Source organism: Cetorhinus maximus, chromosome 5 (genome assembly GCF_964194155.1).
Source record: "Cetorhinus maximus chromosome 5, sCetMax3.hap1.1, whole genome shotgun sequence".
NCBI lineage: Eukaryota > Metazoa > Chordata > Chondrichthyes > Lamniformes > Cetorhinidae > Cetorhinus > Cetorhinus maximus.
In genome coordinates this window covers 62,177,494-62,196,481 of record NC_135883.1, presented here as the reverse complement: position 1 = coordinate 62,196,481, position 18,988 = coordinate 62,177,494, and the positions used below count along the sequence as shown (strand labels likewise).

General features: G+C 47.7%; 1 protein-coding gene across 1 annotated transcript in view; it reads right to left on the bottom strand.

Annotated features, from left to right (window-relative positions):
- The window catches only part of LOC144680673 (CUB and sushi domain-containing protein 1-like), a 2,611,816-nt gene that overhangs the window by 236,022 nt on the left and 2,356,806 nt on the right, over nt 1-18,988 (bottom strand). Inside the window, exons 45-48 of the mRNA XM_078541910.1 lie at nt 11,528-11,608; nt 7,620-7,733; nt 4,858-5,046; nt 531-677 (exon numbers count right to left, since the gene is read on the bottom strand). Coding sequence (XP_078398036.1) covers nt 531-677; nt 4,858-5,046; nt 7,620-7,733; nt 11,528-11,608 — 531 coding nt within the window. The remainder of the gene's footprint in view (nt 1-530; nt 678-4,857; nt 5,047-7,619; nt 7,734-11,527; nt 11,609-18,988) is intronic.

Here is an 18,988-nt window from a genome sequence, read left to right as displayed (position 1 = left end):
AGTTCTGCTCCGTGACTCACTAATACTCACCACATGGATTGTGGGAATCTCTATTGCTGAAAAATATTTCAACTGAAAATCTCCCAATGGTTGTTAACTGTATAATCGAGTATGAAATTAAGCCTTGTAGACCAGCAAAGTTCCAAACTGTGTTTATCTCAACAATTAGCCTCAGTGCCCCAGGTCTGGGGAAGGGAGAAATGAGCCAGGGTTCCTGTTTCAGAATGCTGATAGAAAGTGTGAGTTGTGTGTGTGTGTGTGCACACATTTAGGCATGACAGCATTGGGTTTGATGCCCTGCTGTTGGACATGCCAACCAGTGAAACTGCAACACAGCAGGGAGAGAGGAGAGAAAAAATTGCAATTGAAGAAAAGATATTTCAACTTTCTAACATCTTCAGAGTACACCAGTAGACCAGGAGTTATGAACATTTATTGCACATAGTTTGAAATATTTAGATTTTTTTAACATAAAGAGAATCATAACATTTAAACATAAAATTGCAGGGCATGAAATAACAGTTCCCTACCTGTGTACTGGATTTTGAATCCTTTCTTGCTGGTTGCATGATCTGTTGACCAGCGTAAATACAGCTGTCTTCCTGTGCTTGTAAAATTCCTTTGTCCAGTGTGATTTCCACTTAGAGCAACTAACAGTCGATTTTGACCTGTGGGTCCTATTAAATGAGAAACAGCTGTCAATGAACAGGCAGAAATTCTGACGAATTCTAAAAATAATACAAGTCAGCATTCCAAAGCTCCTGCTGGGCTGTTAAAGGGGAAATTTCTTGATGGATGAAAGCTTTGCTCTTTTAGCAATTGTACTGCACATCAGTTACATTTGTACATAGGTCTTAGCTTCCGTGGAGAGCTTAGAATGAATTAAATAGTGAAGCGTTGCATTCCTCTCACAAGCCTTAGGAAGACGGGGTGTGCTGTGGTCCACTGTGTGTCCAGTGAGAAACCCCACCATTTCTAATACACTTGGTGCCAGCAACAGCATTCATTACTTGACATGAATTGAAAATAAAGATGGAAGACAAAGTGAAAATGTGCTGAAATGTGATGTGCAAATGGCTAAATTAAACTAAGACAAATTGTTGAAGGAGTACTTGCAATTTGAATAAAAGTTAACTTTCTCTGAAAATAACATAGCATCTGTTAATTTCAAAAGTGCGGCCTCCTTGCTGTTCAGATGAATAAACATGCTAAATTGCAAACAAATTGCTTCTTTTGAGGCAGCGATCTGAATTGTTCCAGGCCTAATGGTGGATGCAAACCTTCAAATAAGCATTAGTACAAAAGCAAAATGCTGCAGTTGCTGGAAATCTGAAATAGAGACAGAAAATGTTGGAAGGACTCCAGCACATCCAGCAGCATCCATGGGCAGGGAAGCAGAGTTAATGTTTCCAGTTGATGATCTCTTGTCAGAAGTTCCAACAGTCTTCTGAGGAAAGGTCATCAAGCTGAAACATTGGGCGGAATCTTCCTGAGACGTCAGGGATCTCATCTGCTGGCTGGCGAGAGACCCCCGCTGCCTCTTTTTGGGAAGGCCTGCTGGGCCACACACCATTCAGGTAATGGCAAGGCCAGTGCCAGGCCTTACCTTGGAATCAAAACCCCAGGGGTGAAAGTCTTGCCTACCAAGAGCTGCCAGAGCAATTAGCTCTTGTGCTCAGTAGCGCCACTGGGGAAGATGTGGCTGCTGCTGGAAGGACAGGCACCAGATCATGAAGCAAACCAGGCCACAGGTAATTAATGTGGGGTTGGGGGGGTGGGAGGTGGAAGAGTGTTTTTCAGGGTGGGGACATGGGGAGAGAGATGCAGGGGGTCGACAGCAAGGGCAGGGGGTCTCAGTGAGCCCCTCCTTCCTGATGTCCGGTCCTGCGGCATTCCTCACCCCCAGAGGTGACAAACTGGTCGCACGATTTTCGCTGCTGCACATGCTGCACTGGGTTAGTACCAGCGGTGGCAGGATGAATGCCTTAAATGGTCATTAATTGGACACTAAGGACCTCAATTGACAGCAAGGCGGAAAGGTTGACCATGGGCCTTTCCACCCAAAACTTAATTCTGGTGGGGTAGAAAGGTGGATGGGCTTATGTACATCACCATTCCACCGAAGTACATGCTCTTCCCACCACCAGGCTCGCACTAGCAAGAGCACAAGATTCCCCCCATTAACTCTGTTTCTCTCTTCACAGATGCTGCCAGACCTGAGTATTTCCAGCATTTCCTGTTCTTATTTCCAAGATACCTTATCTGACCCTATAAAACCAGTTTTGTTATTTCTTGTAGATGGCAAAAGAGTATGATAAGAAAAATTCAATAATATCAAATCCATGCAAACACATTTAAAAAAAAATTTAGCAGTTTTAACGTTGACCAACAACTTGTCTTCAATCTCCATGTTTTCTTGCCAGAGCTGACTGAGGCCTGTCTACAGCCGAAACCTCAGTTGTGAATCTCTTCAAGCCCACGCTGTGACCAATTAACATATTGTCCACCAGCAGCTGTATAATCACCATCAATCCCTTTCTCCCACAAAACGAGTGTCTCTCATGTAGTGAAGCTTCATCCAGCCACCTTGACAAGGACAGAGGAGCAAGTAGACATTTTCAACAGGCAGCATGAGAGCTCGGGCCAAAATGTTTTAATTGGCAACCAGTGGCCTAGAAATTGGTTTGTGTTGGCCTGCTGCTGTGAACTGGACGCAGGACACAATGCCTGCATTGGAATAGGCAGGCCTGATGCCATGCTATTGGAACTTGGGTCTCAGTTACATTAGTCTGACTGGTTGTCCACACCTCCCAGGAGTCCACTGGCAGATTATCGGTCGAGGACTGAGGCTTTGTCCATTGCCAGCGGCCCTCAGGTAAGTCTCAGGGAATGATTATGGGGGCTTGATGGGTGGTTGGGGTGGGGTGGACAACGATCAGGAGATGGAGGGGTGCAATCAGGAGGAGGCAGAGGCCAGTACAGCTTCCTGAGCTGGAGTGGTGCTGGGAGGAGCATTACTGCTCCACATTCAGCTAAGTATATTTTACAAAGTCTACCTTTTATTGGTAGCAGCAATAGGACTGTTATGATCCCAGCTGAGATTATCTCTGGACAAGCCCGATCCCAGAGTGGAGCCCGGTTTGACAAACTAGGGCCATCTGTCACTTGCTCATGTTGTTCTTCCCAGAGTGCTTACCCTTGTCTGGCCATCATCACATTCTGCTTTCTATCCTTAATGTCACCATTAGCACCTCCTTTAGCCAGTATCACCACCATTAACACCCCTCTGACCTTTTGTTTAAGATATCTTTGGCAATCTCTCCTTTGCCTTCACCTATCACTGGTCTTCTATCCAGCCTCACCTGCTCCACCTCCCTTAAACAGTATAAATTTCACCACACTTTTACTTCTCTTAGCTCTGAAAAAGAGTCATATGGATTTGAAATGTTAACTCTGTCTTTCTCTCCACAAATGCTGTCAGACCTGCGGAGTTTTTCCAGCGTTTTTTGTTTTTGTTGACAGATCTTAACTTTTATTTAAAAGCAAAATATTGCGGATGCTGGAAATCTGATGAAGAGTCATACAGACTCGAAACGTTAACTGTATTCCTCTCCGCAGATGCCGTCAGACCTGCTGAGTTTCTCCAGGTATTTTTGTTTTTGTCCTAACTTTTATTTGTTTGTTTATATAAGTGGAGAGGGGCTACTGAACAGAATCACCAGAGTCAGCTAATGAACTTTTAACAAAAGCATAAAACCTTTATTAAACAAGGAAAGATGAACTATATTACAATACTCTGTCACCCGCAACTATACCTTTACAGATATATACAGATTTGTAAGGATAACACAAATTACAAAAGCTATCTCATACTCTAATGTTCCCAATAGGTACACAGTCTATGTATGCCTATGGTGACCTGTGGTCAGACGCACCACATTCTGAAACCAAGTGGCAGATGTCACTTCAACCAGATGCTATGGAACTCTTTTCAACTCCTCCCAGACACTTGTCACACTGTGAGCCAACCAGTCTCACTGAACTCAGTCTTTCACCTGAGGGTTTCCAATCTCCAGTCTCCAAGATCTCACTTTGGAATCTTCCCCCAAACCGACGCCTTCTCTCAGATGCCTTCCACAAGGGTCCGCCTCCAGCATTTCAAACTCTCCTTCTGATGTTCCTCTCGCCTGGGTTGCCACATGCATTCAAGCTGTCTTCCACGCACCCTCTCTCACCAACTCAACTGTGAACAGTACACCTACTGTTTCACATGCCCATAGCCAAGAGTTACAGAACTTCAGCCATCTCTTTGGAATTTCTTTCCTCTTGCAAGCTGTTCTCACTTTAAATCTGCTTACTGCAGCTTTTGTCTCTTTAGATCTGAAGCTTGGAACCTTTCTCTCTGCCCCCTCGCTCTTAATGTCATTAACAGGACCTTTTCCAAGCTCCTGTCTTTCGTTTGACTAGAAGGTCTGCTTGGGACTTTCCCAAGTTTCTGTCTCACTCCTTTAGCCTTGGGACCTTTTGGTTCTTTTGGGAAATCTGCAGCTCTCTCTCCCAGTGTCCAGGCTCTCTGGGGTCTTAGCTTCAAACTGAATTTAAAACTTCTGTTTTTTAGTTTTTGTGTGTGTGTCTGTGGGAGGGACCTGCCTTAACATAGATACAAATCAAACTTAAACTTTTAAAGCTAAAACGCATTCCTAACACCTACAAATACCAATATAACTTATTTAAACTGTCTCTATTTCCTAACAAGGACCATTGTTTAGTCTACATGTAGCCCACATTCTCCCAAACAAATTTAGTTAACAGAATTATTTCATCAAACTATCAATTGATAAAAATTGCTTAACTTACCATCAAATATGCTCAGCTCATCAAACTGTTTTTCACTTTGAAACACCTCCACATAAAGAGTAATATTGTATCGCGGTTCCACTCGAATCGTCCAGGAACAGGTTTGGAAATTAGGATAATTTTCTGGATATCCTGGACTTAAAATGACTCCCGATGAGGCTCTGCGAATTTCATTTACAGGGCACTGTGCTGAAATTTTAAAATACAAATGGAGGTGTGACGATTGTTAGATCACTGGCGTGCAAAGAAAAATCAGAAGACCTTACCTATAATTTTTTCCTGAAACTATATCTGAGTTTCACTTGACACTACATGGTTCTTGCTATCGGCAGTAGAAAGGGCAGAGCTCTCTCCTGTACTTCCTAAATGGCCCAGCTCCAATTTTAAGGTTATGCTGCCTGGTGCTCGAATCCCCCACTAAAGGAGAGTTTTTTTCTGTGTCTACCCAATTGAATCTCTTGATCATTTTAAATTCTTCAATTAGATCACCCATTAATCTTCCTGTCTGAAAGGAATATCCAATTTTATGCAATGTCATCTTATTTAACCCTTCACGTTTTAGTATGATTCTGGTGAATCTGCGTTGGCTACTTTAGGGCCAACATAACCTTCTTGAGGCTGTAGTCCCCAAAATTGAATATGGTACACCAGGTGGGGTGTGACCCATGCTCTATATAACTGAAACATCACTTCCTCCTTTATGCATTTTGAACTTCTTTAGAAAAAGCCAAATATTCTGGGCAGAATTTTGCCCTTGGTGGGTGTGCAGGCCCCACCGGCTTGGCGGCAGGCGGACAGCTGACCCCCGCCATCGAAACGGGGCCTACCGCCATTTTGAGTGGGCGGGGCGATTACGGCCCGCCCAGCAGCCGCCCAGGCAAAGTCCTGTCTCAGGGAGATTCATGAGAGGTAAGTAAACTCTAAAAATAGAAAAATAATAAAATTATTGACATGTCCCCCTCATGTGACAATGTCACATGAGATGGGACATGTTAATAATAAACACTTAAAATTTATTACATTTTTAAAAAACAGACATGAAACTTCATCCCGCCAGTGGAAGTTTCATGAATAATCTGGAGCCCGCTGGGGCTCCTGGCCTGCCCGCCAGTCTTTAGCTTGGACGGGTAGGTCTTTAATTACCTTAAATAGCCTGTCAATGGCCTCAATTGGCCATTGACGGGTCGGAGGGCGGACAGCTGATTTCGCTGTCCGCCCACCTTCCTAAAAATTTAAAGGAACCGGGATGACGTCGGGGATTCCTCCCGACATCATCCCGCATCATTTTCCCCTTGGCGAGCTGGCCCCACCCCCAAATCACTGAGGGGAAAATCCTGGCCTCTATGTTTGCCAAATATTCTAAGTTTCTGGGGGGAGGCAGTGGCAGTGGTATTGTCGCTGGACTGGTATTCTAGTCACCCAGGGTAATGCTCTGGGGACCCAGGTTCGAATCTCACCATGGCAGATGGTAAAATTTGAATTCAATAAAAATCTGGTCAATTGTTGTAAAAACCCATCTGGTTCACTAGTGTCCTTTAGGGAAGGAAATCTGCTGTCCTTACCTGGTCTGGCCTACATATGACTCCAGACCCACAGCAATGTGGTTGTCTCTTAAAACGCCCTCTGAACAAGGGCAATTAGGGATGGGAAAGAAATGCTGGCCTAGCCAGCGACGCCCACATCCCATGAACGAATAAAAAGAACGTTTAAAACTTTGGTTTGTGACTCACGTTTCTCCCTCTCAATCCTAATATAAAGTATGCAAGATGCATTCTTACTATTGTTAACTAATTCTGCTTTGTTACTTCTCGATAACTTCAGTATGTCCTGACCCCTTGTCAGTTCTAAAACATTGATCCCGCATTCTGCTCATATGTCTTGCTAGTCTGTTCCTCACACTCTCTGATTATCAGCCAGGACCACAAGGAGGCGATGGCAGTCTTGGCTGTCACTGGAGAGCCAGCGGGAGCCCCGCATCACCTCTTTTAGGGAAGGCCTGCCACATCATGTGCCACTCTGGCACTTGACAGGACAGCAGTGGGCCTTCCCTCAGGATCAAGGACCCGGGGCAGGAGTCCTGTCCGCAAAGCTTTGTTAAACTGCAGCTGCTAATGTTACGGCACACATCCAAGGCCTAGGATTGTCTCTGGATCCCAGGCCACAGGTGAGTGATGGAGGATGGTGGGGGGTGGGGGAGAGTCGGAGGGGGATGGGAAGGGTGCAGGGCGGCAGCAGCAAAGGCAGGGATGGCTCTCAGCAGGCCTCCCACTGTCTCCCCTTTTCCTGATGCCAAGTCTCTCAATCAGGCACTGAGTGCCTTTGAAATAGGGAACCCGCAAACAACCTCGCATAGGTTTGCTTATTATGCTCTCTGCATGCTGAACCCCCCACTCACTGCTGGGTTAATACCAGTAGCCGCAGAATGAGGCTCTTAAATGGGCATCAATTGGCCACTTAAGGGCCTAAATTAGTGACAGGGTAGGAAGGCCACCCATGGGCCTTGCCACCCTGGACTCAATAAGGATGGAGACAGGAAGGTGACAGGGTCCATATACACCACCCTCCCACATGATTAAGTACCCCATTACCCTGCCACAGGAGAGGACAGAGGATTCCAGCCAGATTGCAGATTTTTCCCCTCTATCACCCTGCCCTATTTACCCTCTTTGTTTAAGGGACAAATTGGAGTTGATTTTGTAAACGAAGAGCTCAATCGGATAGATACAGAAAAACTCTCCGACAGCTCCACATGTTATCCTTACCTTCACAAGATGGAGGGTTCCCTTCAAACTGCAATTTTGCTGATAATCTGCAAGTCATGAGGTCACTGCCAACAAGTGTGAATCCAGGGGGGCACTGGTACTTGACAATATCACCTTATAAGAGAAAGAATGTGCATTTGTAAACACCTTCCACAACCTCAGGACATCTTAAAGCCAATGAAGTACTTCTGTACTATAGTCACTGTGTAATGTAGGAAACATGACAGATAATTTGCATACAGCAAGCTCCCACGAACACCAATGAAATAACTGCTCAGATCATTTTGTTTTTGGAGGGATAAATCCTCCTCTTCAAATAGTGCCATTTGATCTTATATATCCACCCAGGCGGGTAGATGGGGCCTTGGGTTAATGTCTCATCTGAAAAGATGGCACTTCTGACTGCACAGCACTCCCTCGCGAGGTCACTCAGAAGTGCCATCTTTTCAGCTGAGACATTAACCCAAGGCCCCATCTACCTGGGTGGATATATAAGATCAAATGGAACTATTCGAAGCGTCTACCTGGACTATGCGCTCGAGTCCCTGATGTCAGGTTTGAACCCACCATCGTTTGACTCAGAGGCTAAAAAGCTACCACTGAGTCAAGGCTGAAAATGTATTACCATGGTCAGGCCTCATTTTAGTTTCATGGGAACGTTATCAGTATTTAACCAATGTTAACAAATTAGTTTGATTTTTTGGCAGGCTGAAAGTTTTTTGTAGGAACATTCTTTGCCCCAAAGATACCAGTGTCATGTTTTCAGTGCTCTTGGGGAAACCTCTCACAACATACAATTGTAGGACCCTGTTTGGAATAGTTAACAGCCTTTCTGCCTGTTTCAGGGATCAGGGCTGGGTCCTATTGCATGGCCTGCTTAAAAGCCTGCTCAGTGAGATACTAAGCCATGCAGAGTAGGAAAATCTCAGTTCCACCACTTAGTTTGTACTGAGGCAGCTGATTTCAGTTCGGGTAGTTGTTGGGTGTGACCTTGTGATCCCCACAGGAAAGTATAAGGACAGGAGCAGACTTATCCAGGGTGCCCACAGCACTGGTGACAATTGTTAGCTCAACTTACATGTGAGCCTGCTGGGAGGCCGCTAGGATTCACCTGGCAACCTCCACACACAGCAGAGGGCCCTTCACCATGAGTAAAATGCCAATGTCACAGCATGGTTCACCACCTTCAGGAAAAAAGTACAGAATAAAAACAAAAATGAATCCTTTGTATTGCCTTGCCCATCCTACACTTTGATAGGGTGGTGGCATTTCTTGTAGCACAATACAATAACATGATGCGCATCAGATGTCATGTCGTCAACACGGAAATGGCATTTTATTTGTATGCTTTCCAATTCCACGCGTAAAACATTAGTCTCAACATTCTTAGAGCCTCACTCTGTCTCCACATGTGTGACAGGGTAGGAGTTCCAATGGTCCATTTGCCCCATTCCAAATCCAGCAATGGAATCATTTGCAGAAAAGAGGAAAGTCTGGTGTGTCCTTTCCAGAATTCTCCAGCTAACCACCCCCATGAGAGAACAGGGATATCAGTATATACTTTGCTGCTCAATCCAATGGGGAGCGCATGCGACTGGAGCAAAAGGTCAAAGCAAAATACTGAAGAAGAGTCATACGGACTTGAAACGTTAACTCAGTTCCTCTCTCCATAGATGCTGTCAGGTGCTGAGTTTTTCCAGTGTTTTCTGTTTTTATTATTGGAGCAGAAGATCTCCAGTTTTATTTTTGAAGAAATGCTACATTTTGCTGTTGTGAAACCAGTGTTGCGTCCCACGCAGAAATTTCAGCAGTTTCACTTCCCCAGCCCACTTATTGACCAGGATTTTCCACAGGTGGCAGAAATCCCACTGCCAGGGCCGGAAGCAGCAGACCCCGATCTGCAATTCAGGGGCAGCAACCAATTAAGTGGCTACCACTGGGCCTGCCACCCTATTAAAGATGGCAGCACACCCCCAAACAGAGGGACTGTAGCACAGCAGCGCCACTGAATGTGCTGGCCACAGCTGGGATAATATCTGGAGGAGTGGTGGATGTGTGCCCTCACAGCCAGGTAAGTGGGATCTTGGGCACAGGGGCCAGCCAAGCAGGCTTTGGCGGGGATGGGTGGGGGGTGGGGGGGAATTGCTGAGGGCAGGTGACACTGATATCACAGTGACGTCCACTGCCGCCAGATGCCCCTCCGTGGGCAAAGAATTGACCTATAAGGAACCTCCCACCCCGCCTTGGAGCCTGCTGACAGGCTGCCAGGGTTTACCTGGCAGTCTCTCCACACAGCAGAGGGCCCTTCAGCAGGGGTAAAATACCAGTGAAGGCAGGTGGAGATTATTAATTGGCCACGTGAGAGACTCAATTGGGCTCCAGACAGGCGGACCATCTACTACCTTTCCCAACACTGGCGGTTGGAAGGGGTCGGATGCTTCCCCAGGATGCCTTCCCATTCCAATTTGTCAGCCTTCCCACCTCCAAGCCCTTCCCCAAAGGCCTCATACAATTCAGCCCACAATATGTGGAAGGCAAGTGACGTTGGGCCTGGTGAGACTGGCTTGTGGCATTAACTTATCATTCCACCTCAGCTCGTGATGTCAGCACAGGGTGGGGCATGAATGCAAGAATTGCACATTTGCCTCTGTTAAGAAATTTTCATCAGCAATAAACAGTTGCAGATCCGGTGAAGTTGGGTCATGTCCAAGATTCTGACCCACATAAGGCCCCCCACCCCACAACCCACTGTGCTCCACCCCAACCTCCCCGGCTAACAAAGTTTGGGTCTAGTTGATCTAATTGAAATTCACTATCATACAAATTGAGCAAATTTTCAAATCAAGCTCATTTTTGTTGCTGAAATTTTCTCAAAATTATTTTCATAAAAAGTAGGAAGCAAGTTATATAGTCTTTCTAAGGTTTACTATGGTGCAAAGGTCCGATGTAATGTAACAGGAAAATATTTTTAAACCCTTTGAACCCTTGGGCCTGAATTTTTTGGTCGTTGGGCGTGTGCGATCAGCGGGCCCGGGAGCGGACGGGAAGTGGGCCACCGGCCACGATCGGCCCCAGACCACAATTTCACGCTGGCTGGCCAATTAATGGCCAGTCAGTGTGAAATGTGCGCTGAAATGTTCCGCGTTGCCAGGTTGGGAGCGGGGAGAGGGTGGGCGCTGACGTAACTGAGGGTGCGGGTGAGAGTGAGTGCTTCGAGAGAGCTCCCTGAAGGCAGACAGCTGCCCCAGGGAGCTGCAGACCTCCACAGACTAAAGGACATGACAAAAATGCTGCAAAATATGTCCGTGCAGCACAATCATGCCTCTGAAAGCATACCTCAGGAAAAACCAGTCCCCAGATATCTCTTTTTATTTTATTTCTCCATGGAGATTTCATCCCACCCTGGATCGAGGTTTGAGCAAACATGTGAATGCCACCTGGGAGAATGGCCCATCTGCCAACCATAAATGTGGACGGGCCACGTAAACTCGCTGTTGATTGCATTGTTAATTGGCTTAATTGCCCACTTAATTGTCGGCGGGCGCACTTCTGACTGCCGCGTGCGCCTACCGAGCGAAATATCGTGGAAGTGCGCCATGACATAGGGACGCTCGCCCAATGTCATCTCGGGCTATTTCATGTCCATTCGGGTCGGGTGCGCACCTGCCTGTGGGATGTAAGATTGTGGCCTTGGCTCCAGAAATTACATAGAAAAGAAAAATCAGTGATAAATCTAACAGATTTGATTTCATGTCGCTGCACATCGAATTTAGTTTTCTTTATTTTGAAGTATTTGAGCACATTAGGCAGTGAGCATCAGATTAGAAAACATAATTTAGGGAAACATCTATGAGTCAATGCACAATAAAAATCTGTGAAATAAATGAATCAATGATACTTGCACTTACCTATTTCATAGTCTTCATCCTCAGTCAGTATTGCAGCCAAAGGAACAACCGGGGGTTGCTGGCACTTCTTGAGCCAATAGGCTGGAAAAAGAAATTTGGTTTGAGTCGCTTACTCAACAACTTAATCAACCAACTGTACTTAATTCAAAATATATTAATTTACAGGCTGAGTTAATGCAGGAACTATTTTCTGATTTTGTTGGAACATGCTTGTCAAGATCATTTCAAAGCTACCTCTACTTCATTCACACGGGTTTATTTTGCATTAAAAACAGAAAATGCTGGAAGAACTCAGCAGGTTTGACAGCATCTGTGGAGGGAGAAACAGTTAAAGTTTCGAGCATTAAAACTGCTTCCAGCGTTTTCTGTTTTTATTTCACATTTCCAGCGTCTGCAGTATTTTGCTTTTATCTTATTTTGCATTGATTTCTGGCGATTCTTATGAAAAAGTAATGAGGAATGAATAAACTTGCATTATTTTTGTACTTTTCACAACCTCTGGAGGTCCCAGTCAATTCAGTAATTTCATTGCATTGTTGCAGAAAGAATAGAATAAGAACCTAACAAATAGGAGGTGGTGTAGGCTAGTCAGCCATCCTCGTCACCTCTGCTTATTCAGTTAGAATCATGGTTGAACTGTGTGGATGAATGTATCTATTTTAGAGGGGATTAGAGGGTCAAGAAGGAAAAACTTTTTCACCCAGAGGGGGTGGGCGTCTGGAATTCACTGCTTAAGTTTCTGGTTGAGGCTGAAACGCTCAACTCAGTTAAAAGGTACCTGGATCTGCACCTGAACTGCTGTAACCTACGGACCAGATTCTGGAAAGCGGGATTAAAATTGAGTATCTAGTTTCTTTTTCTCCGCTTTCTTTGGCCAGCACAGACACGATGGGCTGAATGGCCTCTTTCTTTCTGCACCGTAACTTTTCTAGGGTTGGTTCTATTTACGAATGGAATGTAGAGAAATGTTCCAGTTAATTTGTACAGAGCAAGCTTCCACAAGAAAAATGGAATGAATTACATAATAATCTTATTTAGTGGTATTGGTTAAGGGATAAACATTAGCTGAACACTGGGGCAGCTTCCCTTTTCTTCCTCAAAGAGTGCCGTGGGTTCTTTTGCCTCAATTTTCTGAGGTAGGGTTTGAAACCATGACTTAATGACTCGGAGACAAGTGTGTTGGAAGATTTCATCAATACATTAATGACAGTTATCTGAATGATGGGCAGCTGAGATTAAATAGAATACCAAATACTGATCCTCTTCGAAAGCAAGAATAGAAATATTTTTCCTGGACACAAATGCAGTCAGCAGCGATAGAATTGCACACCGCATGTATGATGTCAAATTGGCCCACAGAAATACACATGATTTGGTAACATTCAAACCAGGCAGGTTAATAGTCATCATTAATAGATTGGCTGATATAAAACAAATAGAATATCAAAATGCATGGCTGTATTTGGGGGCAGGGTGACGTTATGGGTCACCCTCAGGTATCTGTTGAGCTGAATTCAGATATTTGGAATAAAACTTTCCTTCCTCTGCCTGCCATAAAACCCTGAGACAAATTAATTTGACAGCTTCAGTTCTAAGGTAGCATGGCAGCACAATAGAAAACAGAATCATCTTATTAGTTGGAATTCTGCACACTTGGGGCAGAATTTTATGGCTAACGCTTAGGTGGCGGAGCCCGCACGTCAGCGCTTAAAATGACGTGCGCTGATGTCGCACGAGCGTCTCGACGCCAGCGCGCGGCAACGCGGTATTTAGGTGGGCGGGGGCGCTATGAAGCACGACGCGCACCCGCCATTAATTAAAGGCCTTGTTAAGGCACTTAACTCGGCAATTGAAGCCGATTTTGAGGAGCCCGTGCGATCTTCACCTCGGCACACAGACCCAACGGGCAGGTGGGTAACTGATTTTTTAAACAAACCTCATCAATGGGCAGGATATGTGGACTCAGAGGAGTTGTTAATATTTTTTCTGAAGTATTTAATGCTGAAAGTGTTTTAAACTTGCCTGTGAGATTGTTAGCAGTTCAGATCGATTTGCAATAGCTTTCTCTGTGTTTGAAGCTTCAGCTCACCAGTCTGCAGACAGTAATCTTTATTGGGCCTGCAGCTGTCTGGAGGCCTCCATTCAACCTGGGTATGAGTTCTGACATCTCCACTGGAGGCAGCTCCTCTGAGGAGGAAGGGAGGGATAGAATAAGGAGGAGGCCAGGAGTGGACAATCAGCCTCCAGGGGAGCCACCTTTGGGAGGTCAGGCGCAGGCACAAGGAGCGCAGGGCCAAGAGGTTATCCAAGGTGGAAGGAGCCGCAGAAGACGCCACTGCCAGGGTATACAGGCGGGGAAGCAGCTACCTCAATATGACTGAGGTGCAGTGCCGAAGGAGGCTCCGACTGTCAAGGGGGACAGTCAACTATATCTGTCAGATGATTGGCCCTGAGATCTCCCCTAACCGTTTGGGTGGACACCCCATGCCAGCGGCTCTGAAGCTCACAGTTGCCCTCCACTTCTATGCCTCTGGCTCCTTCCAGGGCTCAGTGGGTGATCTTTGCGGTGTCTCCCAATCAGCTGTCCACACTTGTGTCAAGCAGGTTGCAGATGCTCTGTTCAGACGGGTATCCACCTTCATCCATTTCCACTGTGACCAGGCAAGTCATACACAGCGAGCCAGAGGTTTCGCGGCCATTGCTGGCTTCCCCTGTGTCCAGGGTGCAATAGACTATACACATGTGGCCATCAAGGCGCCAGCAGGTGAGCCCGGTGCCTTCGTCAACAGGAAGGGCTTCCACTCCATGAACGTGCAGATAGTGTGTGATCACAGGATGCAGATTCTACAAGTCTGTGCAAGGTACCCAGGCAGCTTCCACGACGCCTACATCCTCAGACATTCCCAGGTGCCGGGGGTCTTCAGTGCTCCGGCTCGGCTGGATGGTTGGCTGGTGGGTGACAAGGGCTATCCCCTGCGAAGGTGGCTCATGTCGGCTCTCCGCCATTCAAGAACAGAAGCTGAGCAGCGGTACAATAGGAGCCACGGCACCACAAGGGCTGCGGTGGAGAGAGCCATCGGTCTTCTCAAGATGTGCTTCCATTGCCTGGATCGCTCAGGGGGCGCACTCCAGTACCCCCCAGATCACGTCTCTGTGATAGTGGTAGCATGCTGCGCTCTGCGCAATCTTGCGCTGGAAAAGGGGAATGCAGTTGACGATGAAGACCTTGACACAGTGGGTGAGACTGCACATGATGAATCCAGCAGTGGCTCAGAGGATGAGGAAGCACAGGGCGATGATGAGGGGCAGCACGCCGACCTGCTATTACACCAAGGAGGCAGGGACACCCGGGACAATTTAATCCAACGAACCTTCAGGTAGCTTCACACACATGCATCTGCAGGACCAGCATTGCCTGGCGCTTCCACACATGGCACTTAGGTGCTACATCTTCCACCTCATCAGCTGCAACTAAGGGCTTAGTACAGAAACATCAATGTCCACTCAAACACCCATGATACGTCTGTGAAACATACAAATGCAGGACTAAGGAGACACCCTCAGCCATGGTCAGAAAAGTGGACTTTATTCCCACCAAAGTCAAGCACAAACGTCACTCTGATGTACATAATGATATATTCCCTAATCTAGGGCCAACACAAAATCACCAGTGACATACCCGTGGAGTGCCTAACGTCCCTTATGCTTACGTTTGCGGGTTCTACGTCTAGGTGCCGCCCCATCGCTCGGAGTGGTTTGTGAGACAGCCTGCTGACTCTGATGTCCTGTTGGCCTCGATGACCTTGGCGGCCGTCCTCTGGTCCGTGGAACCTGTGCTGGCCCCGCTTGGGAGGGAGTGGCCAGTTCCAGAACTGACACCTCCCCAGCTGTCGCAGTCTCAACGGATGCAATGGTCACTGGCAGAGGGGCAGAGGAGCTGCTGCCCTCATCTGGAGCGTACTGAGAGGCGCTCGCAGCAACGACAGGCAGCTGCTGCGCCGACGTGAGGTCACATTGTACCTCCCTGCTCACCGCAGATGCATGGGCACTGAGCGGCGACACTTGGTGCCCAGAACATCTCCCACATTGGGAATGACCACCAGTGGCCATTAGCGCTGTGAGGGCTTGCAGGTCGGTGCGTAACCCAATCAGAAGATTCTCAATCCACTGGAAGCCCCTCTCCATGAGAGTCGCCAATCTCTCAATGGAGGAAGCCTGAAGCTCTGCCCTGAAGTTAATGCCATCACTGACACACTGCTTGGATTCCTCCACCACAGAGACCAACTGAAACACACCCTCATGCAATCCTGCCAGATGCTCCTGCACACCCTGCCGCTTGTCCTGCAGCTGCTGCATGGCTGACATCTCCAGAGGCACATCATCACTGCTGCACTCAGCATGTGCCTGGTCTCCTGCAATCCTCCGGCTGCTGGCGCCATCGGCACTCTCTGTCCGTGCCATCTCCTCTAGCGATTGTGAAGTGCCCTCTCCACTGTGCCCTGGGACACTAGCCGACATCATAATCCCCACCGAAGTGTTTGTGTCTGCGCTGGTGCCTGGCTGGCTGAAATGATGTGACGCAAGTTGCACGTCTTGGGCCTCAGGTGTGGAGGGGGGGCTGCAGTGTCTTTGGGCGCGGCCATGCGGTGGTGATGCTGAAATTAACAACAAGGACAGTGCATCAGTTAGCGTTCAGCCAGTAACACCTTTCATCCCTTTCCCCCCCAGCCTCATAAGTCGCTCACCTTCAAGAACCTGAGGAGACGAACATTGGTGGGGTGATAAATAGTCAAGAGGAGGCCCAAACATTACACGCGCATCCAGACAGGCTGGTCAGATGGCCTAAGGAATGCCACATGGAATGTTATGTGGATAAGTGTGCGGTTAAGCACTTGGGCAAGACGAGCAAGGTACGGGAATACATGAGTAATAGTAGGACCATGGTAAGTCATGACGATTACAGGGACCTTGCTGAACAGGAACATAAGGCGTTTAACAAGGTTGAAGCCAGACTTGCCTTTATTAGCCGAGGAATAGAATGTAGGAAAAGGGAGGTCATGTTGCAAGTGCAGAAAACGCTGTCGAGGCCACATCTACACTTCTGCGTCCAGTTGTGACCTGCGCTTCATGGGAGGGATGGCATTGGAGTTGGGAGAGTGTAGAGGTTCCTGACCTGGATGCATGCTGGCCTGGAGAGTTGGAGTTATGAAGAAACATCGCAAACACTTGTGACATTTGCCGTGGAGCACAGGAGATTGACAGGTCACATTATTGACCTTCATAACGTTATGAGGGGCATAGAACGGGTGGGCACAAGGCAACATTTCCCCTTGGCGCAGGGATGACTAACGTGGTGGCATTTATTTAAGTTGAGTGCCATGAGGTTGACAGGTGAGGTGCTGAGGACCTTTTGGGCAGAGTAATGTGGGACGCACTGGCTGAAAGGGTGGTGGAGGTACAAACCCTCCTAAGATGCAAAACATCTTTGGATGTGCAGCAGCGATGCCATGGCATGTTAGGCCATGGGGATAGTGGTTACAAAAGGGATAAGGCGACTTTGGAAGGTGCTAGAGACGCACATCCTCAAGGGGCCGAGGAACCTTTGTGTATGACCCACACGTCTGACCGTATCAGTCTGTGAATGAGCAGTGTTGCTGCATTAACGATTGCAGCAACCATCAGTGCTTTGGATGGTGGGGAGACAGAGTGAATGGGACTGTGGCCCTCAAATACCTGGCCGCTGCACCCCAGCCTCACCAACACCTGCTGCCCTGGCCGCCTGCCTCCTCCCCAGCTCTATGGTCTGCTCCTCATACGTGGTGAGGCGCTGGAGCACGGCGTGCCCACCACCAGTCCTCTGGTGCTCCCTGAGATTGTGTTCAGTTTTTGCCTGCAGAACATAGAAGAGTATTTATTGGGGCTGATCGCATATGTACTCTGCACGTGCACGCTGTATCCCAACCACAGTGGCCCATCTGAGGCCTCCAGCAGCTCCTGTCCACACTACTGGTGATCAGTCCCCAAAAGATAGTACGGCTGGTCCCAACCCCCTCCCTCAAACGGCCACCTTGGGCACATTCGGCGTCCATCACTTTGAATAACACACGGGTCTTAGCGCCCATGGCAAGGAGGCGCAACTAAGTGCGGTGCCGAGGCCAGCAGATGGCCCTTGGCCATGACACCTTGAGGCTCCCCTTTCACCATCTCATCACCAACAATAAGACACGTGTTGGAGTTCTGAGTATGTGTCTAGCTGCCTCCCCTGCAGGTTGCCCCCAGACTACTCAAATGCGACAAACACCAACATATGCTGCGGGGAGAACCCATCTTCTCCTCAACCACTAAGGCTGATGGGTCACCATCTATTTGCCCACGCAGCGTATGCCAAATGCCCAATGCAGTAACAACACTAAGACGTGGCAGGGGGGGCCTCAAAGGCTACCTGCTGGGTTAAATGGCCAAAGCCAACATGGTACTCACCCTTCCAGAGCACAGCAAATCATTGAAACGCTTGCGGCACTGTGTTCCTGTGCACCGCACAGCATCTTGAGAGCTAACAGCCTCCGCCACCTCCTGCCACGTGGGGGGCCCTCCTCCTCCCATCCTCCAGAAACAAGATCTCCCGATGGTTGGACACCTCTTTCAGGAGGACAGCAAGGCAGGCATCGGAGAACCGAGGGGCACAGTGGCCCCCCCCGCTGGCCTACCCTGCAGCTTGCCCCCCTCCTCCTCCACCCTCGCCTCTTGTGCTGCCCGGTGACTGGCCATGGTGAACAGCGTAAAGGAAGCTGCCTGGCCGTTCTTTATACAGACTGCCGGTTCCCCATTGGAACCGGCGGTCTGAACACGCCCGCCGCCGATTTAATTTTCCCGATGAACACAGGAGTCTGAAACGCGCTGGGTGGGCCTTAATTGGCCCGCCAGCGCAAAATGGCAGCGCGGCCCGTTTTGGCAGCGTGAATCGGCTGCCCACCCGTCCGACAAATGCAAAATTCACCCCTTGGAGTCTGGCTGCATCTGTTCTCAAAAAAATGGAAGCAGACAGGCATTAAAAATTTAATGTAATTAAAAGCAGTATTATTTCTGCTGTTAACAATGTGCATTTATTCTGCCTGTTGCACATTATATATTCACCCAAGGTGCTTTGCAAGAACTGCTGTTAACAATGTGCATTTATTCTGCCTGTTGCACATTATATATTCACCCAAGTTGCTTTGCAAGAACTGTTGTAAGGTTGTTTGGGACAGCTGTGTGCTCCTTTAATTTAGGTGCACTTCTCTCAGGTCAGGCAGTTTCTTTAGTTTTTCATGCTTTGGGAATCTGGGTTCCTTCTCCAGCTTCTTGGGGATTTCGGAGTCCTTTCTTCACTGCCACCACGTTGTAAGGCTGCTTGGTGTCTCATTAAGAGGTCTGAAGTCTTGTATGGTTGAACATCAAATGTTTACTGGTAACCCATAACGA